General features: G+C 43.3%; 1 protein-coding gene across 2 annotated transcripts in view; it reads right to left on the reverse strand.

Annotated features, from left to right (window-relative positions):
• Positions 1-3,503: 3,503 nt before the first annotated feature.
• The window catches only part of EIF2D (eukaryotic translation initiation factor 2D), a 315,356-nt gene continuing 292,217 nt past the window's right edge, over positions 3,504-26,642 (reverse strand). For both annotated transcript variants that reach the window (XM_085624121.1, XM_085624123.1), the window contains one exon: positions 3,504-3,805. In XM_085624121.1, coding sequence (XP_085480247.1) covers positions 3,735-3,805 — 71 coding nt within the window. In that variant the 3' untranslated portion in view covers positions 3,504-3,734. The remainder of the gene's footprint in view (positions 3,806-26,642) is intronic.

Consider the following 26,642-nt stretch of genomic DNA (forward strand, 5'->3'; position numbering starts at 1 on the left):
TCCTTTATGGTACCAATTTTCAATCCTTCTTTCCCCCCTATCAATTTTACTATTGAAGAGGTGGAGAAAGCTATTGAGGGTACGGCCGGGCGCAAGGCGCCAGGCCCAGACGGGGTGCCTTCTGATATGTATAAGGCTAACCCTAAGTACTGGGCTAAAATATTGTTAAATGTTTTTAACTCTGCGGCCGTAACAGCTTTTCCGAAGTCGTGGTCCCAATTGATTATAATCCCTGTGTTTAAGAAGGGCCAAAGGGGAGACCCTAGATGTTATAGGCCCATATCCCTGTTGGATTCCTCGATCAAAATCCTAGGAAATGTTATTTTAGCCTGGATATCAAACTGGGCTACAGAGAAAGGTATAATTTCCAATGCCCAGTATGGTTTTAGATCAGGGAGGGGTACAGAGGATCAATGCCTTAATTTACACTTAATTGTCGCAAAATATACAAAAGCTATAGGGGGCTCGTTTTTTCTAGGTTTTATGGACCTGTCCACGGCTTTTGACCTGGTCAACAGGTCTAAGCTATGGTCTATGCTCCTGGAATTGGGTCTGGATAGGACCCTTGTGTACTTTTTGGCAGAATTACATAAAGATCTGAAAGCCTCAATAAGGATGACTCAGGAGGGGAAATGTACTGCTAGTTTTAAATCTGGTAGAGGGGTACGCCAGGGCTGTATCCTAGCTCCTATGTTATTTACATTGTACATAAACTCCCTAGAAGATAATTTGTTAACTGCTTCTCTTGACATCCCACAGATAGATGGTACTCCTATACCTGTACTTCTCTATGCGGATGATACAGCTTTATTGGCCTGGACTTTGCTCGGGCTTCAAAGATTATTGAATTCGGGGATTTTATGAAATCTTTGGACCTTGTGGTTAACAATGGTAAATCCCATATTATGGCACTGGGTAAGGGAAAGAATCACCTCAAAACCTTTTATTGCAGTGGAGAAGTTATTACTAGAGTGAAAGTGTTCACCTATTTGGGAGTCGTTTTCGACGATAAAGGAACCTGGGCACCTCAACTATCTACCAAGGTGAATGCGGTACGTAGCTCCTCGGCTGCAATATTGGGTTTTGCGAAAAGGCTGGGAGGGAAACCCTGTGAGGCTATTCTAAATATATACCAAGCTAAAACTGTCTCAATAGCTAGGTACGGGGCTGCAATTTGGGGGTATATTAAACCTGATCCCATACAAACAGAAGAAAATAAATTCTTACGTGCCCTTCTTGGCCTCCCTCAATCTACTGCGACACACTCGGTCCATCTTGAATTGGGGATAGGATATATCTCTGACATCATAAAAATAGCCCCAATTCTGTTATGGATCAGAACCTGGTTGAATCCGGATCTTACGCTGAATCATAGTATCCTGAAAGATTGTATTAAATTAGATAATATGAAGGAAATTCAGTGGCTGTCCTATATTAAATTGATATGCAAGAAAATTGGACGCCCAGAGTTTTTCTCCAATCCCGAAGGCCTATGTAAAGCTGATCTAATGTGGGTTAAAACTAATTATAATAAGCACTGCGAGGTTGAGCGAGAATCCCAGGAGCTAAGCAAACCTACAGTAAGGGCTCACTTCTTGCTTATTCTATCTTTGGCTATGCACCCATATATGTCAACAGTTACGAATTTCTATCATAGATGGCTATTGACTAAATTCCGTTTCAACCAGATTCATTTAGTATTAAGTGTCCCACAGGGTTGGTCTAGGCCGGAAGATGTGGCCCCTTGTAAATGTGATGATTTTTCTCTCTAAGATACAATGCATTTTATGTTTTTCTGTCCCCTGTACCTTGAAGCTAGGAAAAGGTTTATTTTCCCTATTTTGAGAGAGAAAGCTTTCGTACAAATTAAACCTGCACTATTGTTTTTACAATTAATGGAATCCCCTGTAACCATGTTTGGTGTTGCCAGCTTCCTCATTGCATCCATTAGGTCAAGGAGGAATAGACAGGCAGCTATTTTGGAGGAAATCAATTAGATTTTACAAATTTGAGCCACCGAGATAAATTATTTTTTTAACTATGAAACTGTTGGAACGTTTTTAAACTGTTTAATCATGTACTGTATACTTTTATGATTTTAAATAATCGAATAAAGTGGTTTTGATGATGATGTATCACTCAAGACATTTTCAATGACACCATTGATGATATCACTGATAACACCGTAACTTAAATAATTGATTCCAACACTGGGCATGGTGTGGGTTAAAATCCTGTTTAGTTTAGTAAACTATAACTGGTGAATTTCAGTGATTTTTTAAGTATTCAATGTTACATTTTAACTGGCATTTTTACCTAACTATAACGTTCACTGAAACAACACAAATATATGTTGTATAGTATATAAGATCAGGGATATCAAACCACTGATTTGTGCATGCAGCTACTCAACTCAAAATAACAAATATTGCTGAGATATTTAGTACTATCCCTTTCCGTGATTTGATTTATAGACACACTCAGTCAAGCACTGCCTGTGGTCCCTAGATGTATTTTATGGGCACACATAAGAATTTCAAATTTTAAAACGAAGTAACTACTGACTGGGACAGGAATCAAGAGACTCATTCCACATTAAAGAAAATCCCTTCCTTAAAAGAACGCCCTCTTTCAAGCGTGATTACTACATCAAAAGACTGCAAAAATCAGATTAGATATTTAGCTGAATACACTTTTTTCCCCACTAAAATATTAATATCAATCAATTTTATATATTACAAGATATTTTTTACTTGCTCAAGGAAACACATTTTATTTTAAACTGTAATAACTGATTGCTGCTTTTTCGAATTATATGTTAAAATTCCTAGAAAATTAAAGAAAGAAAGGAAATATAAATGCTGACTGTCACCTTGTGAACAGAACTGCATTAAAGAAACGTCTGTTTAAAAGTTAAATTTAAATAAGCTATTTTACATAGCAAGGGACAGTTTGTCTCCAGTTGAGTGGGCCTCATTGTTGGCTCTTGGCTAGAATCAATCTCTTACAAAGAAATTCTTTCCCCACCATCACAATACATTTTGAAGAAAAATGTGAGAATGACCAAAACACAAGAGAGATAAAACTGCAATGTGTACTAGGTTGAATTATTCTCCTAAGCAAAGAAGGGATGTTGCATTACAGATGCACCATGTCTTTGCCTTGAGACACTGCCAAGTGACTAGAATCAGTCAAATGACCTCTTGACTGTCTCCTCTGGTGTTTCTTCCATGGCCTTGTTGAGAAGATAGCCATGTTGGTGTTCACTGATAGTTTTTCAGTGCTCACATGCATAGTGATCAATTTTGTTTTTATGGTGTACAGGGCAATGAAGCAGTCATTCTTTTAAAGCTCTTCTTGTGTTTTGTCGGTCCTTTTTATACAGCATATTCAGTGAATTTCAAAGTACAGATCTGAAATTAATTATTGGCTGTGATATCCCCCCAACCAAGCTTCATTGTGCATTTCCTTTGCATGTTACTTACATATCAGGAGCCATTACATATTCTTAAATATCTTTATTTTATACAGCTTTGAGAATTTCCACAGCAGGATCATCCTCTAAATGTTCCCTGTTGCGAATTTATTCCCTGAAGGTGAACCTATCTCATTCACCCATGCATGCTGAAGCTCTGATAATTTGCACAGCATGATCATCCTCTAAATGTTCCCTGTTGGTGATTTATCTTCCTGAAGGTGCTCCTATCTCATTCCTCATTGGCCTCCGGGTCACCTCACTTCTTCTTTCCGGGCTTTGCAGCCTTGTCCAGACCTTGAATGAATTTTCGAGGTATGTGGTATTCATCTGCAAGAAAACCACCAAGAAACATTCTCTGTCAGCCATTTTATTTTTATTTGACTCTTTTCAAAATGTTATGTATAATGAATGAACATGGTGGAGAAATTATTTAAATCCACCATCATATACTTGTGAAACTAATATTTATCACAATTGTCATTCACTCCCTCAACCAATGAGAATTCAACATTGAATAGTCTGTTTGACAGCATGCGAGTGTAGCTTTGTCAAAAAGTCAAGATGTGTAACATTGGTGGGAGTGACTCATCTGATTCCAGCTTTTTTACTTTGAATTTTAATCCCTGTAGTCTTGCATCTGTAATGTTAAAGGGAACACAGAGGAGCAGAATGCAAAGAAAAGAAAAGGCCCGGCAAACCACTGGCATATGCAATGGGATACTTCCAGATCTATGGCTTTATAATAGATCAAACTGGAGGATGAATAACTAGCAAATAAATTATCAACCAATAAAATACAAAAATTGGTTATTATAATGTGCAAAATTGGCACAGGTACACGAGAAAATAATGCTAATCAAGTTCTATTTCCTTCTAATTGTCATAAATATCTGGATTCCTAATGGTAAGCCAAACAAAAAACACACTGAACTTTAACCAATCCAGTTTCAGCTATTGGAGGTAGAAAATGTTACTTCCCTGTAACCAACTGTTTGCACTTTCTTGTGTTGTAGATCATATGCTGTGCACTATCCATCCATCTAGCACTGGGTCGAGAATTGTATTTTTCTCCTTCAGAATAATTAGGTCTGCTTGTGCGGGTCAAGGTTATATAATGCATACTAAAGCAAACTATCAACGACCTTCCTTTACATTCAAAAGGGAAGTGGTTGTACATGGGATTCTAAAACACAACTAGCTGCAAACAGGTAAGAAACATTTTACATTTGCAGCATGTGTTTTTGAGATCACATGCTGTTCCCAGACTAAATAGCAGTGCCGGAACCGTGTTAAGGCAGGGAGGACAGAAAGCAAAAAACCATTTTTTAAACTGTTTTGGCCACCTTAACCGCATACGTGGCCTGAATGTCAACGGAGTAAAGTATTGTGAATGTATGTGTGGTTGACCATTTGGCCACCCTGAAGATATGCATAAACGAGATGCTGACAAGGAAAGCCATGGTAGCCCCATTTTTGCAATCAGTTTAAGCTTGCAGAATGTCTGTGGGTTAAATGTAAGCACATGAATAGAAAACCTGAAAGCCTCACACAATCCAGCAAGCTGTATCTACTTGGAAAATTGGCTGCCCAAGCTGTGTGGGCTGAAAAGAAACAAATATGTAGTGTTCTCTTCATTTTGGCTGGCCCCCTCATTCTTTACAGGTTAGAATGCTCACGCCATGATGATCTGGCTGAGGGCATTCTGCTTTGGAATATAGTTTTTCTGTTCAAATGTGAAGTTGTCAGTTGCTGTTTTTCTGCTGTCTTCGCCGGCTGCTGCGCAGCACCTGAGCTACAATAAAGCTTATATCTATGAACATACATTTCGTCTGGGTGCCTACCTGCTACATTATTGTTGGCAACGATTCTCAGGTGTCTGCAGAACCCACGAGCAACCACCTCAGGTATCATCTTGCTGTCCAGTCTTCCAACGTAGGGAAATATCACCGCCTGAACGTCTTTGACGGAGGTCTGGTGAGGGATCTTCTACAGAAGGACAGGATTTATGAGGTACTGTTTCGCTCATTACTTATGCGATAAGCGGCACCGGCAAAGTGACGACGAAAAGAACGCCTAGCTGCCACAGAGGGAGCGAGTACGATCTGCGTGCTTGGAGGGCATTCATGAAGGGAGCATGATTCACAGGTTGTTTCGCTGATCCTCAGATGCAGAGAGCGGCACCGGCAGAGTGACGAAGAAAAAACGCTCAGCCGCTACTGAAGGAGCGAGTACGGTCTGCGCGCTAGCTGTTGCACGTTACGTGGCACCATGTTGGAAGTATACTTTCATTACGTCTTCTAGTCGCAAAGTGGTGGCCATTTTAATTACTTGAAACGCATGAAGTTTTGCGTGACGGCCATTTTAGTGGTTGCACAAAGAAAACTTTATTTATTATACAGGTTGCAGAGCATAGGAAACTTTTCACACGAAGAAGAACATACGGTTTGTCATTTTATGAAATTTCAGGCATTGTCCCACGCACTGTATATACGGCGACACGCATGCCTGTCATGTCAAAGTATACGCATTTTAGGATTTGTTCTTTATGTTTGTAACGTGTGTAAATTAAAGTCAACAAGCTTTCTATTTGTAAGATTAGTGAAGCACTAATACTATACACGGAGTGAGTGTATACGGTGATGCGCACACCAAGCGTGTCACGGTTCTTAATATTTCGTGGGTGCACACATCATCAACACCAACAGATTTCTGTTGAGCTTACTTTTCAAGTTCACTGTTTATGTACAAGGAACATTTTAATTTGGGCTATATTTTGTTTACAGGTTGCCACATATTATCGTGATTGCATTTACAGTACATCTGTCTTCTAATTTTTTGTTTTGTTGTTTTTAAAAAAATGCAATCTGTATCTCCACCTCCACCTTTTTTTTTTTTAGAACTTCCTGGTAATCCACCAATCTCATGGAAGAATTGGTATGATGCTTTTATTACCTATCCTGGCTACAGGGCGGAGAGGAAAACATTTCTTCTCCTTCATTCTTTGGGTTTCGAAGGGAGGTCTGTTTATAAGCATTTGCCTCCCTTAGTATGTGCCCAAGATGCAGAAGAGATTCATCAATTTGTTATGGCTGTTAAGAAATGAGAACTACGCTTTGATGTAAAGCCAAGTTTGGTTGTTATTAGGCACAGATTTTTCAAACGTGAACAAAGGCAAGGAGAGGATGTTGATACTTTTGTCTCTGCTTTGAGGAAGTTCGGTGCAGACTGTCAGTTTGAAGCTTTTACTGAACAATTGATAAGAGACCAGTATATCTGTAAATGTTCAGACAAGAACATTCAGCAAAAGCTGCTATCCATGGGCAATCCTTCCTTAGAAGAAACAATACGCACAGCGAAAAGTATTGATCTTTCAAAGGTGTCGGTCAAGGAATTGGATGAGAAGATCACAACTAGTGAAAGTGTAACTGTGGTCAGGTCAAAGGATGTCAAGAACTGCATAGTTTGAACTTATATCATGGAGTAGAAATGTGGAAGAGTAACATGGGCTTTATTTTATTTAAACAGCTTCCCCTGACGAAGGGCAAGAAAGGATGCCCGAAATGCATTGGGAGTATGATGTGTGCTGCAATTCATGAATTAAATGTCCTGACATGAAGTAGTAAGAGGCCTGGATTGGCACAACTATTTTACGTGAAGCATAAGGATATTTGGACAGTTTTATCGTGTACGAATAAAGTCAAGTTGGATTACATGCGAATATCCCTGAATAAAATGAATGAAAAGTTGAAACGCTTGCAACGTTTTTTTCCGAAGCTGTGCGAATGGGTATGCAGCATAGTTATGCTGCATTTTGCTGATAAGAACTGCATAACACCATGTGCTGATAAGTTTTTCAAACAGACAAATATTTGTTACCGTTGTGGGAATCTCTCTCATTTTAAAACAGGTCGACCATGCCCTGCAAAGAACGCTGTTTGCAAAGGGTGTGGGAAGTTGGGGCATTTCGCCAGAATTTGTCAGAGTGGGAAATGTAGTACCTCGTTCATTACTGATGGAAGGCAAGCTTCTTCATCTTCTGCTGTAGCGAATGTGTCTGTTGTAGAGTGTTCGGGTGACAGTTACGGTAGTATTCAGGATAACCTGAGAGATATGGTCGTTGTGTTTGGCGAGATGCAAGTCACTGAAGGTGACATCTCAGAGTGTGTGGATCCATTTGTAGATATTGACATTGGTGGCAAGAGTGTGTGTTTATTGGTTGATTCTGGGGCAAGGATTACGATGATAACCCAAGAATTATTCAGTGAAGTTTGGGGCTCTCATTCTTTAAAACCTCTGGATAGGTCTCCAGTTTCTTATGAAGGGAGGAGGATTGAACTAGCTGGTTACTTCGAAGACATCCTGGAGTTCAGGGGTAGAAGGATACAAGGCAAGATTTATGTGGCAATCAAGGGGTTGTCAATCCTTGGATGGTTTCATCAGGGTTTGCTCAAAATGGTGCTCAGACACGGTACTAAAGAACAGCTATCTATTTTTCGGGATGATGACTTAATTGATAATTTTACAGAACACTATCCCTCTGTTTTTAGCGGGGAACTGGGTCAGATTAAAGGTTTTTCTCATGTCATCAGAGTTAAGGATGCCCCACACTGTCAAACATAGACTGAGGAACGTACCGTTCAGTGTTAGGAACCAGTTGGAATTGGAGCTAAATGGTTTGTATAAAAAGGGTATTATTGAGCCGATTGAATCGTCTCTTTGGCTTTCTCCCCTGGTTGTTGCGAAGAAAAAGAATGGCGAACTTCGCGTTTGTGTTGACTTGCGCAGTCTCAACAAGAGCATTTGGGTGGACTCTCATCCCCTCCCTAAAATCTCGGACATGCTGTCTATGATTAGTGGCTCAAAGTGGTTCAGCAAGCTGGATTTAGCATCAGCTTACTACCAGGTAGTTTTGGATCCTGCTTCCAGGCATCTCACTGCTTTTTGTAGCCCCCATTGGTTCGTTTCAATACTGCCGCATGCCCTTTGGGTTGGCCTCTGCGGCCGCAGTATTTCAGAAGATTATGTCATCCATGCTTACTGGGATAAAAGGTGTAGTTGTTTTTCAAGATGACGTCTGGTGAATCCCATGATGAAACGTTGTATCATGTGCTTGATGTTTTGCAGGAAAGTGGTGTTGTATTAAGGAAGGAAAAATGCGTGTTTAAAGTGCAGAAGGTGGAATACTTGGGGCATGTTTTATCGGAACAGGGTGTTGAGCCCAGACCGGGTCTTGTCAAAGCTATTGTTGACAGTCCGGCTCCCAAGGACAAGGTCGGTCTAAAGTCATTTGTTGGACTTTGTGAGTTCTACTCACGGTTTGTACAAGATTATGCTGCGAGGATTCAACCATTGACTAACATGCTCAAAAAGAATTTGTTTGGGATGACCGTTGTCAGGAGCTGTTTGAATGGATTAAAGCTCTGTTGGTGTCTCCCAGGATCCTCAAACCTTTTGACCCCAATGCAATGTGCACTATCACTGTTGATGCTAGTGGCCTCGGACTAGGAGCCATTCTTACCCAGAATATTAACGGTTCAGAACACAATTTGGGTTATGCCTCCAGAGTGTTACGGGGTACAGAATTGAATTTTGCTGTGATCGAGAGAGAGCTTGTGGCGTGTTGGTGGGCTGTCAGGAAGTTCAATCCCTATATTTGGGGCAGGCATTTTCAACTATGTACAGATCACAGTCCTTTGGTTTCAATTCTCACGGGGGATAGGTTCAAGGAACATACTCCAAGAATTGCCCGTTTGTCTACCAAGCTACTACAATATGATTTTGAAGTGTCATATATTCCTGGAAACAAGAATGGAAGGGTTGATTATTTTTCTGGGGTCCCAGTAGAAGATGATGGTGAAGTTGAAGAGGATGATGATGATGATTGTTTTGTTGTGAGTTTGGTACTGAATGACATGTGTGCCGTGAGTGAGAAAGAATGGAGGGACGAACTTTCTAAATATGTTTTACTCTGTCATGTTGTCAAGCGTGTCAAGGATGGTTGGACGCGAGAAAATAATGCACCATACACTCTACAGACGTTTGTCAAGGTCTCATTGGAACTTTCTGTCAAGGATGGTTTGTTGGTAAGGGGTGACAGGTTGCTTCCCCTGGATGTGCTTAGAACAAGGTTGGTAAAGGGTGCACATGAAGGGCACTTGGGAAAAACACTAACTAAAAGAAGGTTGCGTGAATATTTTTGGTGGCCTCAAATGGACAAGGATGTTGATGTGTTTGTGGGTGAATGTGTTGTATGTTCTAGTGCTGAGAAACGTTTAAATCTCAGAACTCCTCCCCTACAACCTATTGAGTTACCTGTTAAGCCTTGGGAGAAGATTGGCATTGACCTGGTTGGTCCTTTCAGCGTTTTTCCAGTTTCTTCAAGATTTGCAATTCTTGCTATTGATTACTATTCCAAATGGCCGGAGGTGCGTTTCATTAGTGATCCCAACTCAAAGAATGTGATTGACTTTCTTAAAGATTTATTTCTGCGTGAAGGATTTCCCTCAACCATTGTGAGTGATAATGGCGTACAGTTCGTCAGTCAAGAATTTGAGATGTTCTTGAAGCAAGGGGGAATATCTCATTCCAGAAATTCTCTTTATCACCCTCAAACAAATGGGTTGGTGTAATGCATGAATAGGGTGCTTAACAACTGTGTGCAGTGGGCCTTGGCAAGTAAGTGCAATGTTCAGAATGCAATAAGGTCTATGCTGTGGTTCTACCGTACCACACCCCACTCCTCTACCAAGTTGTCTCCATATGAACTTTTGCGAGGGAGAAAACCGTGTTACCAGGTGTGTCCTGGTTGAATGTCAAAGTGGGTGAAAATGGATTCTGTAATTGATGTGGATGGTTTTGTGAGAAATAATGTTTCCCAAGCTCAATCTCGACAAAAAACGTATTTTGATGCCAGGAAAAGATCCAGTCCTCATTCAATTGTTGTTGGCGATTTGGTACGTGTGATGATTCCTGTACACAGCAGGAAGGGTGAGGTGAAGTTCACTGATCCTTTGGTGGTGGACAAAGTCTGTGGTAATGCTGTCAGGCTCAATAACAAACATTGGTGGAATGTATCAAAAGTTGTGAGAAATCCTGGTAATTGTGTTAGTGATAATTTGCATTGTGAAGGGAGAGATGAAGATGAGGTCTCTTCTTATGGAAATTCTCCACCTGTTAATTTGCGTCGGAGTAATAGATGTTTTGTTCTTGCCAGATATCGTTAGCTAGTTCCTCGTTTTTGGGTCTCGGCCTGGCGAAAGCAGCGCATGCAGAGACCTTTTGGAATCGATACGATTCCAGTGTGCACGCGGGGAGACAGAAGATGTGCACGCGGGGATTGGATGCTTTACTGGCGACGTGATACACTGGGGACTTTTTTTTCGCCGCCAGTAAAGGCAGTCCCCGCGTGCGCATCTTCTGTCTGTCCCATGACGGGCCGCGCTTGTTTTTATTTCCATTATTTTTTTATTTCCTTATGGTGATTTGTCCCAAACTGACCCTTCTGTGAGGGGGATTTGGTCGCACTTTGCCCATAAGGCACCTGCGAGTGCAGGAAGCCTGCAGCGCTTGTTTTTATTTCCATTTTTTTTTTTATTTCCTTATGGTGCTTTGTCCCATTCTGACCCTTCTGTGAGGGGGATTTTGGTCGCACTTCACCCATAAGGCACCTGCGAGTGCAGGAAGCCTGCAGCACCACGCCTGACCCCGTGACTTCAAGCTGGATCCCACCCACAGATTCCGAGAAGCTTCCCCGGGATCTGATCCCCACCCCCCAGCCCTCGTTGGAGCACTGGTACCCGGCTCCGCAGAGAGCTGCTGCTGGCTCCTCCACACTTCGAAAGCGTCGAGGATAGATGTCCTGGGTGAAGTGTAATTACACCGTGGGTTCCCTCCTCTTAATGCCCACGTTTTTCATTTGTCAGTGGGACTTCCGTGGAGGCGAGCCGGCGCCCGTGAGGTGTTGAGGGCTTTGTTGGTAATGTCTTTAACGTGATATAAATTGCAGCAATTAGCAGCTGCATTATGCCAGCGCGGGCTATAAATAGGCACTCCGGTCGTGCCGCAGGAGGCTCTGATTTAAAATGCAAATAAAAACCCAATTACATTGTAAATAATTCCTTTGTTTTATTCTGTGGTTCCGAGAGGGGAGGGGCTAGGGGTGGGAGGACAGGAGCCTTTGTCACGAGCACATTTTTAGGCATCATTCACTCGATACATTAACAACCTTGTATAGCATGTACTCTAATGCACACGTCAAGGCTGATAATTGATCATTCGCCTGGCACATCGGCTTAAGCTCCGAAGCACAATTCATGGCTGACCACCAATTCAACAATGTTATGGCTGTGATTCACAAATATTGATTGACAATAGCCACTTGTATCAATGGTATAACGTTTAGAGCTTAAAATCTTACTCCGTAATGTTTTATTATCGACTTGCCTTAATAATGTTCCGCACATGCCATGATTTTCACGTGATTACTCCTCCTTCCTCATTGATATTACTATTAGCACATTGTACATTATGTAACGTATATGTTTTTAGTTGTCACCCTTTTAAATCTTGACTCGCAGGAGTCTTTAATGTTCATAATACCTTCTCCCTCTTCCTTCCCCTTCTCTTCAAGGTTATTCAGGTTGTACCTTACAGGCATTATTGTCTTTTGTCCTGATGATGATCCTTGCATTTCCTGAATAGGATCGAAACGCCGTCGACACTCACAAATACCCGATATGTTGTAAAAACCTTAACTGTGACACATAAGGGTGTTGTTTGTATTGTTTGTTTTTCCATTTTTATGCTACCTATAACAAACTTTGTTTCATGCCTGACCTTTTTGCTTCTTTGTTCTAATGTATGTACTGGACACAGGCTTGTGTCCCACTTTATGAATTTTTGATATTATTACTATATTAGTAAAATTCTTGACCTCTGTCCGGCTGGACAAGTCTCTCAAAATATAAGTACTGACTGGGTCCTTATTTATTGCTACCGCTACTCCTTTCTTTCTAGGGACTATTGTTGCTTATAATTACATAATTCCCAGGGTCCCTGGTTGACTTTTTTCTGGGTGCCCTTGTTGTTACTAAAGAAGTTTGCGAATCAAGAAGCACAGGTGTTCTTCTTAAACAACTTATCGTCTTCCTTTCATAATACGTGCATGTCCTGGGAAGTATCCAGAGTCTTAGGAACAACAGACACCCCCCCCCCTCACCACCCCTCCACCCCCCCACGAGAGGCCACGGACCGGATAGACATTCCTTGTTCACCTTCACAGTAGATCCTTTCAAAGACAAGCCCCCGTTAGAACGAAACGGGTGCCCACACCCCAGACCCTTCCGGGGAGCCTTCAGTGAGAGTAGTGTGAGAGTCACCCGTGCAGAAGCATCTCTGCAAAGCGGCAGATGCAGAATACAGCAGAGGGAGGGGCGGCAGGGCACGGGCGCCCACTCTGTGTGTGGGTCATATGTGAGGAGAGTCAGAGGTTATTGTGGTACAGACTGAGCTCACCAATGCAGTGTGCCACACTGTAGTGCTGTGTAATATGATGAGAACATGCTGGATTGCAGTGGAAAGGACGGGGCTTCAATGCTGTGTATGCCACTGTAGTGCTGTGTAAGGACCCAGGCCCATTGAGCTGTTGTTTAAAGGTTACTCTATCACAGACATGTCAAGAGGGTCAAAGCACTTACTCCTCCCTGTTTGAAACTTATTAGCCCAAAAGAACCTTCTTTTCCACTTCCCTGTTACCAAATAATTTCACCTGCACATCAAACGCCAGCCAGATGAGTATAACACGGTGCCATTCTTACAGAGACCTAGAGCTACATTTTACGAAACATTTATTGTGAAGAAGGCCACCGCCGGATGACATGAACTGGCCAAAACAATTGTGCATGGCATAACCGACTTTCGCAGACCACTACATGACAGGGAATGGACCAGGGCCCTTGAGCATACCAAGAAGGTATCTCGCAATTACCGCTTTAAGAATATACAATTGCACATCCTGCATAGGGCATACCTCACTCCTGAAAAATTACAGAAGTATTTCCCTGACAGCTCGTTTGCTTGCCCCAGGTGCCTGGAGCCCACTGCCTCTTTCACACACATGTTCTGGGATTGTCCGACCATTTACAGTTACTGGCACGCGATCCACACCGCCCTTCGCACGGTCACGGGGCTACAGGACCTATATACATGGGAGGCTAGCGCCCTGGGCATCCACAAGCGACACAAGCACATGAAAGTAGAGAGGCGGTTTACTTCCTTGGTGCTCCTCCTGGCCAAACGGTGCATCACCATGCACTGGAAGACACCGGAGGGGCCTCCCCTAGCGGCATGGGTGGGCGCAGTCAAAAAGTGGGGTAAGGGAGGAAGAGCCAAGATGGCGACCGGGACGGCAGCGTAGATTCCCGGCTCCGTGAACCTCCGTATCCCGCACGGATATCCTGCATGAGATCCTTATTCTGCGCTACGAGATCGTGTTCGTAAACGAAAGTGGCAACCGATCGTGTGACCCTGAGGTTTCTGACTGCAGTACCGCCGGAGAAACCAGCGATTGAACTTTGCGGCCCGTGCGGTCCCGAAGCCGGGACCTCGGGTGGACGCCTTGGCCGGGCGGCAGTTTAACAACAGCGGCCTGTGGTGACTGGGTGGAGTCGGTCCGCCGGAGTGGTGCTCCCTTCGGCCTGCATTTTGCTGTGGTCGCTCCCCCCCTGCTGAGCGCTGCGGACCGAGGACATGCCCGGGTGTGCAATTCTCGGATTTTGTGGTGTTTGCCCCTGCCTTTGACGGTGAGCTGCCCGGACGCCGTCCCTGGTTCGGCCTGATCCTTGCGGGCTGCTCCCGGCTTTTTGCGGGAGCTGGTCCGTGGCGGAGACGACTATTGCCCGTGACCGCGCAACGGTTGAATCTGTTCCTCCCCCAGGATCCCTGTCTTCAGCGACGTGGACCTTGAGGCGTTGGTCCCGGGGTCCTGGCCCCAATACGAGTCGGGCCTTCCCAGCGGCCATTTTGTCACTATGCAGCCTACCATCCTGTCCGCTGGGACGCAGCGGGACTGGGGGTGTGTGACGGTCGGGAGTGTGGCAGAGCGATCGGAGAGAGCTGCTCTGGGGTACGGCGACCTCCTGGAGGCCCTTGGTGCCCTTCATTACTCCTTGGCTCATGGCGCCGGGGTCCTGGGGAGGAAGCTAGATGGTGTGGTATCAGCGTTGAAACAGTGGCGGCATGCTGGTCCACAAGTACACAGTGGCTTTCCACACTGCACACAGGAGGAAGATGTTGCGGCCCCCCCCGCGATTAGTGTACAGCCGGACACTCCGGACAGTATGCTACCGTGTGGTCGGCTAACTGTGGGCTTGATCTGCTCCGGAGGTATTGGACCTGAGCGGAAGATGGTGGCCTTGTCCCGTGCGCAATCTCCGGCGGCCCAGGGACGATTCCAGCAACGTGTGTCTCATTTGACTGCTTCAGCCTGTCTGGACCTTGTGTGCAGTGCAGATCCTGGGGCGGCACTGGAAAAGACGCCCCCCCATGAAGCGGTCCGTGCTGATGCTCAGAGACTTCCACCCCACCTGTGTGCGTCGCTTCCCGACTGTTTTTGGACACTCCTGTACCTTGGGACATCGGACATGGTGCTGGGTCGAGGGGCAGGCATGGGCAGAATCGCAAAGAGCGGTCAAGGCTGAGGCTGATCCTTCGGGAGTGGTCACCTAGTAGACAGGCGGACTCATGGTTGCGTGCTCTCATGGTTATTCGCATAGTTGGTGCATAATGCTCCCCACCCCCCCCCTCCTTTTTTGATATGATCATCCTGGTGCTGCTAATTGTTTGCTGTGGGGAGACTTCACCGTGCGGGAGGGAGAAGCCGGGGGTATGTTTTGAAGGCCCTCCTCCAGTTTATTACATTCCCTCCGCCCCCCCGTCTGGGGGGGCTCTTTCTTACTCCTTTTTCCCTGTCTCTTCTATATTTCGGGTCTAGTTCCAGGGCGACAGGCACACTGCTGGGGGGTGGGGCCATACTCATTCGCAGAGGTGCAGGGTGGGGGGATGGGGGAGGGGACTCTTTAGTCTTTATCTCTTTTTCCATGGCCTCCTTTTTCTTCTCTGTTTCTTTTTGCTTGTTTTTCTGGGATCAGCGCGGTACACCTCTCTTATTGTGAATCGCTTGCTCTTAATGTGTGCCACAGTTTCCGGGGGGTTCGCTGGGCTTTAGGTACGGGGACCTGTAGGCGCAACTATCTTTGATATTTCTCCCCATCCGTACTTTCCCGTGTCTGCGCCATTGATTCAATGTATTGCTGCTTGCTGCTTGCGTCTCTTATCCTTGCCCCTTATCGCTGTTGGGAAACTGTTTGGCACCTGATCCTACTGTTTTGTTTTATTATAAAATGAAAAACCCTTTCTCTCCTGGTGTCCTACCTGAGCGGCTCATTGGCCGGACTATACTGTATTGTAGACTTTGCTCTCCGAGGTGCCGCCTGTGTTTACATGTGCTTTTATTGTTCTGATTGCTTAGCGGCCGGCCCCGGGGTGTTGTAGGCCCATACGTGTAAGTGATTGAAACGTCAATAAAGGTTTTTCAAAAAAAAAAAAAAAGTGGGGTAAGGCAGAGGAAGAGCTACTCCGAGCGGAGGAAGCCCAGGGACTTCGCAAACACCCGATTTCCCTGCCCTAGTCCATGCTACTGCATTCCTTTGCGCAGGAAACGATAACGGTGGCGGTACCACGAACGATTGGTTCCTCCGGGGCCCCCATGGCCCATGAGTCCACCCAGGGAGATGTACAGGCGGTCCAGACGCCCGGCGGGTCGTAATTGCAGACCGCGACTGTTCCTTCATCACGCCCTCGCACGGGCAGTGATCAGCGCTCCCGCCTCCTTCTTCCCCCTTGCAACCGCGTAACCCCAACAACATACCTTGCAATGGTATAGCTCTCAGGCGCAAGATTAGTAGTGCTCATCCTCTGTGACACAGTGCACCCCCAGTTTATATATCCCCAGTTTGTTTATGGTTAACATGTGGCTGCAATCCCATAGCCCCTATGATAAAATACAAGGGGGAATAGACATACCCCACAGCCCCAGCAAGGCGCAGCGACCACCACGCAAGCTGGTTGGGTATACTTCGGCACAGGCCTCGGGGGACTGCTGTCAACTCATAGACTGAGTGGGGGCCCACATACCCTAGGCTTATACGCTCAGAAGTCCACATAAGGAGCGATTGAGCGCTCTTGCTTGTATGTCTATATCAATCGCATTACCAGATGTGTTGTTGTATGTACCATTATATAAATGCCAATAAAAAAGGTTTATAAAAAAAAAAAAAAATTGTGCATGGCATATTATGGCTGGAGGCACCATTAGCAAGCTTTTATGCTTGACACGTGGGCAATATTTGTAAAAATGTGATATTCTACAGTCATTCTTTTGAAACTCTCTTATGCTCATTTATGATGACCTTACACTTGTAAGCAACAAAAGGGTTTCAATCCCGGTTCCACTGTTTCAAATTGATGGATATTCGCAGATAACAAAATTGGGGGATGTTGGTTACAAAATGTAATGTTAAGAGTCAGACTACTTTATTCATAAATATACAGACAGATGTTCACTGAAGACTTCTGAATGAAGATAACTCTAATTCAATGATTTTGGAGTGGTAAAGAGTGACAGATAATGTCATACTACAGCCAAATGAAGACAACTTGCTATACACATCTCAAGTTACACCCACAGCTCATGTTCATAAACTCTTTGTTCGCAGCGTTTGAAGAACTAGTCTTCTCCTGGAGTGAATGAATGTGGGGCACTTACAGAGAGCACTGTCCCCCACAGGCATCCCATTAAAGACAACACATTCCCGAACCACAGAACAAGTGTGTTTTAATGCCCAACAAAATGGAGAGTGACTCGGTGAATCTGAGACCAAAACTTTGCACCTTTGGCATTTTGTATGATAAAATCACCTAAAATGCTATACCATGATACACTTGATCAGAACTACTCACCGAAGTTTACCTGGAGCTTTGTCTATGGCAGGACAAATAAATGCTGAGCAGACCAAGTTGCAATAATTCTGTTACAAATTACCTGCTCAGGGTGTTCCAAATTTGACAGAAAGGTGCACCACTTTTCCAGACCTTTATAAGGTCTCCTGAAATCCTCAATACTGGGCTTTCATATGATAGCAGTGACAACAATTTTAACTCTATCTTTCTGATGATCTGAGCTCCTCTGCTAAGGTGGAGGCGCGTCGCCACACTGCTTTCAGCAGTGTAAAAAAGGAAAAATAAAATGCTAAGAACACAGTTTAGTTTTCTTTTGCTATACAATACCATTAGCAAAGCAAATGGCTTTAACTTAATCAAAGGCGAGACCTATTGCATTTTCAATGCTTGTTATTATCTGTTCTCATTTCTTTCCTTCTCTTATCTTGCTGTCATTCTCGCTCTCTTGCCTCTTTTCTCTTCTTTTCTTTTGTTTCTTTCCATTTCTCTTTTCTTTTGCTCTTCTCTTCTTTTCTTTATTATGATTGGAGGATAATGTAGTGGTCTCTTCATATTGGCTGCCCCCTCATTCTTTACAGGTTAAAATGCTCACGCCATGATGTTCTGGCTGAGGGCATTCTGCTTTGGAATATAGTGTTTCTGTTCAAATGTGAAGTTGTCAGTTGCTGTTTTTCTGCTGTCTTTGCCGGCTGCTGCGCAGCACCTGAGCTACAATAAAGCTTATATCTATGAACATACATTTCGTCTGGGTGCCTACCTGCTACAAAATAGTTATTTAGTTTTGTGCAAAAGATAAGTTCTACCAATAAAGTACATGGCTGCTAGTATGACACCTAGTGAATGCAGAGCTCGCTCCGTTGTGGTTTAAGGAGATGGAAAGAATGTTGGAAGGTCAATGCTATCATTGAGGTGAAAAGCTGATACAAAAGAAATGATGGATGTGTGCAGCACGATTAACTTGTGTTTGTGGATCTGGATTAAAGTTTCTTCAATTGTTAGCACCTGGAGTTCACTCACTCTGTGTAAGGCACTGACTGCTATCAAAAACCCAACTATCACACAATAAGTCCTAGTGTGGACATGAGTTCAATGGATCAAAAAGGGAAGCCAAAAGTCTTGTAAAGACATTGAAATCTCCAGTAGACACCTGGGGTGATATGGGTGAAATTACTCTTTTTCAATTCTTCCATAAAGACTTTCGGGTATTTTGCCAAGCGGGTGGATTATTTTTTCCATAAACATGTGGCTACAGCTCATAAATTAACTCACCTAGAACAATTCAGGACCCTCCATTCCAATATGGGATACCGTGTGCCATCCTTCTTTAGTATAAGAAAGAACAAAAACATCCTAAACCTCTGCTGTAATGGCACTTTTTCTATCACTCACTTGCTTTACAGTTAAAAAATCTCTTTCAGTAATAATAATATATGTCATCTGTTAATTTTGTGCTTTTGTGGAGCTGTCACTACGGGTCTGTGTGTGAATTTGAAGGGTAGCTGTGCTGTACCATTGACAATACCCATTTGCCTGTTGTTAATGTGATTCACTCCCGAGGGTGATCCTCTCAACCTCCCCCAGCAGGTGTCTTGTGATGGGGAAATGCAGACAATTGCACTATTTGGAAGTAGTAGAATCTACTTGTGAAGTTAAGCTTCTGCAGTAACCTTGGTTTCCACAAAACTCTTATTTCAGAAAGGACTGTTTTTGTGTGGTTTGCTGTTGCTGTCCTTGTTGCTGAAAGGACTGAGTACCTCAGTAAGTCTGTTTATAGGTGCAGTTCCTCAATGTGTTTGCAAGTGGCACTGGAATTAATGTGGTTGCGGAACGACGACTATATTCTAGGCAGTATCAGTCCTCCTTAATCATTTCAAGAGCCTCATTACTACACGGGCCAATTAAATTAGATATATTGAAAGGTAAATCCAACCGGTATTGCTGTGCCTTTGGGTAGAAGAAGAAAACTAAACAGTCAGGTGTTGCAGCTGAAAAAGGTCTTAATGCCCGATTACGAGTTTGGCAGTCTTGGAGCGGGCCGCCATGCCAGCTCCCCGCTCCAAGACAGCCAAACCCGTAGTCAGTCAGTCTGCCGGATTACAAGTTGTAATCCTGGTGGCCAGTCCTGCGGCGGCGGTCCCATGGCGGGGCCTTTCTAAGGCTCATAGGCGAATCTTAGAAAGGCACCACAGTAGGAGCGCCGCAGGCCATTGCTGCACGTCAGAAATGCACAATGGTGTGCATTTGTGTCCGTGCAGGAACAGGGGTGCAAAAATACACAACATGTGCCCCCCCTGCAGGCACCCCCATGCACAGAGGCAACAGGGGGCCCTAGTTTCCTCTCACCGCCATACTATTAATGACTGGCTTAACGCCATCAAAAAGGTTGCAGTGAGGAAACATGTAATTTGCTTGGCGGTCCCACAGCGGAACCACCAACGTATCACAGGTTCACACTGCTGTGCCATCGCCGCAGGATCAGGGATCCCTGGTGGTTGTAGCGGTCCTGTGGCTATTCAGCCGTAGTTGTAATACGGCGAGAGGACCGTCACCATGGGTTTGGCGGTTCATGTTATAATTAGGCTATTAGTGTTAATCAGACAGCATGCCCCGTCTGTTGCATCCAGAAAGTAGTGTTTGATCACATTAAAATGTTTTCCCCCCAGCAATAATATCCTCACCTCTCTTCAAAGATTTTGGAGGTGCTCTTCCATTTCTTCGCATTTCAAATGGCCTAACTGGCTGCCTGAAAGTTAGCAATGCTCCTCAAGGCTGCAGCAACCATTTCTTCAGTGTCACATCAGGGTATCTGCTTTCTTGTCTGGGGATGGACCATCTGTGGCACCCTGGTTAAAGGATATTTTTTGAGTAATGTGGAAAAAGATATAAAACCAGAAGGGCCAGAAACTCTAATATAAAACTGATTCTGTGGTGCAGCTTTATATTTATGATCTACTCTAGAGTTTCCATATTTTGGCTGGGTTTTTAAAGGTTTCTGCTAAGTTCTTGTATGTTGTATTTAACAGAGAAATACTAAACTGTTCTCTCTTAGACACTGCTTCAATGAGGACATCTTTCTCCTCTTGTTTTAAGGCCAAGCTGACACCATGTCGTAATACAGCCAATTGAATTACTGCAGGATATGGAGAAATTTCTACTTGAGGTGATGCCCTAACTGGCATCACCTCAAATAGAAACTATTGCATAGAGAACTTTCATTATCAGACCCACCTAAGTATTGTGGACCTAAACACAGCCTTTTGAGACTTTTCTAAACTTCCAGGTGACCAGATTCGAGACTTAGAGAGAGTCTGCTAAGCCCCTCTTAATTATGGAGTATGTTCCCCGCACCCTTCTTTCAATGGGGCTGGTTTTCTAATCTGCAGTGGGGTCTTGGTACTCCTGACCTTTTGCATCGGTGTCAATACAATTAACTGTTCAGACATCTGAACATTGTGCATCTTTCTCCAGGCTTGTTACACCAGAAGGACTTTATATTTCTTGGCATTAATGTTCCAAATGACTGTTGGCATGAACTTTTATCTCCATGTCAGCATAGTAAGCCCACCTACGATGAAGCTGTTCATAGGTAATCAGTTTTCACTTGAAATGCTGACATGCTGAACAGCTTTCTTAGTCGTGATCGTGAGGAAGGCACAGATTATGATCCTTAAGCCGAATGGAGTGTTCCAATTTGGTATGACATTGAGGACAGAAACAAAATGGGGTGTTTCCATCCCTCACCCTCCGAGGATTTATTCTCAAACGACCTAGAAGGTGAGTAAGCAGAATTCAACTACTGTCAATACATTTTTATATGCCCGACGCATTGAAGTGTTGTGGATGTGCTTAGGGGTTGTCTATTCATTTTTGGAGCCCTCAAAATCCAGCTTTTTCAGTCACAGCTCAGTTTAGAGAGACAAACTTTAGCTTTTATGCTCTCTGGCAGAACAAAACTACCTAAGGCTGTCTCTTTAGTTAAGCATTGTGGGTTTCAGTTAAATAATCAGAGGTCATTCTGGAAACTAAAACTAACATCTTGACATAAGCAGCTTATAATATTCGACACTAAAATAAAAAAGCAGGCTAGTGAAGAGCATATGACCTACAATAAAACATGATGCTAACAAATAATTCCTAGTCTTAGATATCACTGACATTTAATTGTGCATGATTAATACTCACGAATGCAAGGCTATTCATATTTCATGCAATAAGAACAGTCGTGCAAAGTGCATGGTTCAAGGGAGATTTTATAGTTAAATAAAACATGTGAATTCTACCACATTGCTAATGCCTCCACATGCACCGATTGCTGGCGTAGGAAACCAAATCAAAATAAGATTGTTTTGGAATCATATTCAATATCAGAACAACATAGGTACACTTACCAAGGACCAGATCACATACTGTTAGGTTATGGGGCATTTTATGCCAAGATCTGCCCTAACTGACCAGCTGAATAATTAGATTTAGCCAGCTGGGCAGTGCGAAAGTCTGTAATGTTTGACACAGTTATTCAAGTTGTCCCAAAAAACACAAAGATCTACGCAAAAATACCTACTAGAGTTGGCACATTTACCCATTTTCTTGCAGCCGACACCTGGAATAGCGTTCCACAGAAACAAACACTTCCAGTGTACTCCCGGGAAATCTGCTACTCAATGCATACTGAATATAGTCTAACCACTATCCAAAGGAAGTCTGCAAGTAAACTGGGGTTAATGAACCAGGAGAGTTGTAGAACACTGCAGAGGTCCATGAGAATGCTGGTTATAGTAAGACAGTGCAGTTTCACTGGTCAGGCAAATTGATTTTCCCCAGCTCTCCCGATTCCCACAACTCGCTCTCTCCAGCAACAAAAAGTTCTTAGAGCCTCCTTGCGTCACGCGGATAACCTTGTTCAGGTGAAGCAGATGACTCCCATATCCCAGAGAGCGTTTAATCTCACACCTTTTAATTTTTACAAAGCAGGGTACGCACAGACAAGTTTGTCAGAATTAAATATTACTCTGTTGTGTGGGACTAGGAAAGGCTGTGCTATTCGTCAATAAAAGATTAAAATGCCTTGATTTCACTACTGGGCTCAATATCGATCCTTTACAGGCACCAATATTAATGACATATCTAGCAGATACAGGAATCCTAGTTGATTCCTACAAACATTGCCTATCTGTTATCTCTGCCTATAAACAGAACAGGTGGCATTTTCAAGGTGTTAACGAGAGACTTTGATGACCGTCTACATTTCCATCCTCCGAATAGAGACCCTACTCCTCCGTAGGGGTCAACTCAGATCTCTGTTCTTTAATGCACACACCATTCCAGCAGCTTGCGATATTGAAGTTTTAACAACAGAAAGCATCTTTGCTACAGGCTATTACATTCTGGAGGCCTTAATGTGGTTCCATCTTCAGCAGGAAATTACTCTTCGAGCTTTTCAATCCAGGCCGTGTACTTCCTCAGCTTATAAATGACTTCAAAAGCTGGATATTTGGAGAATCTTTAAGTTTGGCAAGACTTTCAGGTGTCGGTTCTCCTTTTCATCAACTATGGCAGACTCACCCCACTCAACAAAGAGGTATATTCTACTATTACCCTGTAGGTGGTCCATTACATACTGAATGCTCTCGAAATAAGGAAAGCTTCAAAGACAATGCTTATTTAATCAAGCCAAGATAGTATGAGTGACTTTCTAGAGGCATGCACCCACTGCAGGCATATATTGGACAGCTATCTAGACTACCCTGCATGCCTTACTGGAGGCAACATGCAGCAAAGATGTAACTTTTGTTCAGGAGGTTCTCTGCAACCATTTTGCATTACGCCTAGTCTAGTATACACTATGCCTACCTGAAAAAGTTGTGAGACTGTGGAATCAGGTTTCTAACCAACGAGGAAGGAGGGAGACCAGAACAAAAAGATGAGCAAAATGACCACTGTGGTAACACACATGCTATTCCTCCTTTATGCATATGCTAAGCTCCAAGCATACATGTCAGAAAAATAAGTGGGAATTGGGTTGTGATGGTTGGTGATGCAATTGCAGCTAGTTCTCAATGAGGTAATCCTATCCTGGTCCTTCTGCACAAAATTATAAATGTCACTATTTGTTAGACGTTTTTTTACATACTGTCTAGGGTTCAGGCATTCCCAGTGAGTTGTGAAGAAGGGAGAGCAAGAAATAAGAGTTCTATAACTACTATGAAGGTAAATTCTTCCCTTCCTAATTCCACGACTAACATTTTGAAGTGGAGCCACAATAGTTGCTAAAATATTAGAATCATCACGATGGGATTTTTTTTAAAATCATCCTTCTCTGACTCTCTCCGAGCTTTGATGATCCGGAAATGTCATACTGGAAAGTTATCCTTATTGACAGCTCTTGCTGATATAAAAGCCTTTTTGAACCCGGGAGCAAGGATTAGGAAGGGGTCAAAAGGAATGACAAAAAAATCAGGTTTCTCTTCAAGTAACTATGCTAGCCAAGAGGTTACCTAGGGACGAGATGTCTCTTGATAACCAGGATCTTAAGTTATTTCATGAAGTGAAGGACAGCAGGTGTTTGGTGGTTTCGACTGCAAAGTAATTTCACACCCTTAGAGCAGTGGTTCCCAAACTGGGGTCCGTGACACATTCCCAGGGGGTCCGCAGGCAGCAGTTTTAAAAGCACTGCAAAGTTCCTTGTATAATCAGTAGTTTTCAAAGCAAGAATAAAAGTGCCAAGATAACTCCGGTGATTAAAGCACCTGCTGGAGAGAGATGGGAGTTTTGTCTAGTGGCAGCTTTGACTTCTCTAAGGAAGCGCAGAGCGTTAATATGCATGCTGCAAAGAATGTGTACCATGCATTTAAAAAAACAATATTTTATGTGCATATCTCAGTGGGTTACTGCTTTTGTCACAGAGCTTCTGTTGTCACTGTGCAGTTCATAAGTTACAATCATAAACTAGCACAGTGAGCTATGAACTGCCATCAAAGAGCTGCATTCAAACTGCATGGTACAAGTTAGTAAGTTATGTTTCCTGCCAGTCTTTCATTATCCTGATGCTGCTAATAAAGGTTTATTTGGATAGAAATACATCTTGTTATTAACATCAATGCTAACCACTGTGCTATGTTCTGAATCCTAATTTTGTGCTTCCTCAGACCATGCACTCTTAAAAAATGCCTACCAGTATAGATGACGTGTGAATCCTACACCTAGTAGTCCCCTTTGCCTTATGTAACATTTTCTATGCACTGATTTACACAAATATGATCCATTGTTTCTGCCCTACACTGGTGTGAGAGATGCTATGAAACAAATTCAATACATGTGACAGAGGGGTTATGGAGACATATGAGGCACCTTTGGAGGGTGATAGTGAGGGAATCATTGAAAAGCCACAACAAACATCGTTGTATCCTGGTACACAGTAAGGCCATCATTTACAATGCTTTAAAAGCTAATACAATTCAATATATAATGACAAATGTATGTGGAATGTACCATTTGTCCCTAATTTTCTTGGTGGGGAGAGCCCCCCAAAGCTCCCTTTGTAGTGGTCAGGCTCACTCACTGCACTTGGTGCGCACCGTACAGGGACTGGTCTGACAACATTTGGCAGGGCTGCTTTGGGTTTCTAATACGGTCCTGGCAGGAGCCTCGTACCGCGAAATAAAAGCAAACATTGAAATGTTAGTCGCCGAGGTGCAGCACCAACCTTCCCATTAAAATCTTTAGATTTTTGCAAATGTTTTCAATATAAAATAATCAAATCTTTAGCTATTAGAGTATTTGTTTGGTATGCACTTGTTGTGTATTTCACAAATTACTGTTTTAATGTTTTAAATTTAAATAGTACAAATTGCTTGGGGGTGCCCGACTTCCAGTAGTGACTTACTGGTGGTCCTCAGGAGTCAAAAGTTAGAGCATTACATGAGAAGGCATGAGTAAACTAAATGCTCATCTCTATAGTTTCTTTCAACTATTGACGTTTTTGTGAGCAGTAAAGAAATTGCAGATTTACCATGTGTGTTTATGCTTTTACTATTGAAATAGTGACTTCTTTTCCATGATTTCTTTCAAAGCCCTTTTGCGCTCCCATTATACCACTGGCTGTTGGTCTAGCACTACCCAGGTGTTTAGATACCTACCAGTGAGAAGAGTTTGGTAATGTAAATATTCGTAACTCTCCATGTGTTCAAGGTTAGCCATAGCAGCATTCCAAGTACAGTTTTTAATAAAACGCCCAAACAGCATTATTTTCGGTTTGGACAAGGTCACTAACATTCTATTTAGTATAGAGTAGTGAGAAAAACAATCAAGTTGTTGTTTCAGCCGACACAGCATAGTAGTAATAAACATTGTTCATCCATGTATTAAGTCCTCACTACTTTTAAGTTGTGACATTGCTTTTTTACAAACACCAACATAAGGATGCCAATAAACAACGTCAACAAAAGAGGGACTAACACACATGCCTCCTTCAGTTTACTTTTACAAGCTTTGGCCTCACTTACTTTTACCTCTTCCACTTTCGCCACCGACTAGTAATGCAACAACATTATGGATTCCAGTAAATTATTATGAGATATTCAAATACTACTTACCTTTCTTCACAGTAATTCCCTGTTTGTTTCCAAATGTGTGCATGGGTGTGCTGTTCTTGATGAACAACAAGCACATAAAGACCGCCAAATATTCCGAAGAAGTTTATTTCCAGTAAGGAAAACGGCCAGAATAGTTGCCCACAAAAAGCAGGTAAAAGCCACTGGAAATGCTGCTGTCCAGTCGAGCAATCCACTTTGTTATGTTATGTTATGTTATGTTACGGTTATTTATTGTGCGCACAGATACTCCAGCCAAGGAGCGTCCTGGCGCAGAGACAAGGTAGCACGTAACATAACCACAAGCTAAAAACAGATACTAGAAGAGAGCTAAAACAAGAAGGTTTTTATAGCCCTCCGAAAGGTCAAAAGGTCCTCCAACATACGGATCTCAACAGGCAGGGAGTTCCATGCTGACGCAGCCATAACCCTAAACGAGCGGCCTCCCATGCGGCTAAGCCTGAATCTGGGCACCACCGCAAGGGCCAGACCCTGAGAGCGAAGGCTGCGGGCAGGAACATAGAACGACAGACAACTCAACAGGATCTCCGGGCCTGTGC

The sequence above is a fragment of the Triturus cristatus genome, chromosome 1_1 (genome assembly GCF_964204655.1).
Source record: "Triturus cristatus chromosome 1_1, aTriCri1.1, whole genome shotgun sequence".
Classification (NCBI taxonomy): domain Eukaryota; kingdom Metazoa; phylum Chordata; class Amphibia; order Caudata; family Salamandridae; genus Triturus; species Triturus cristatus.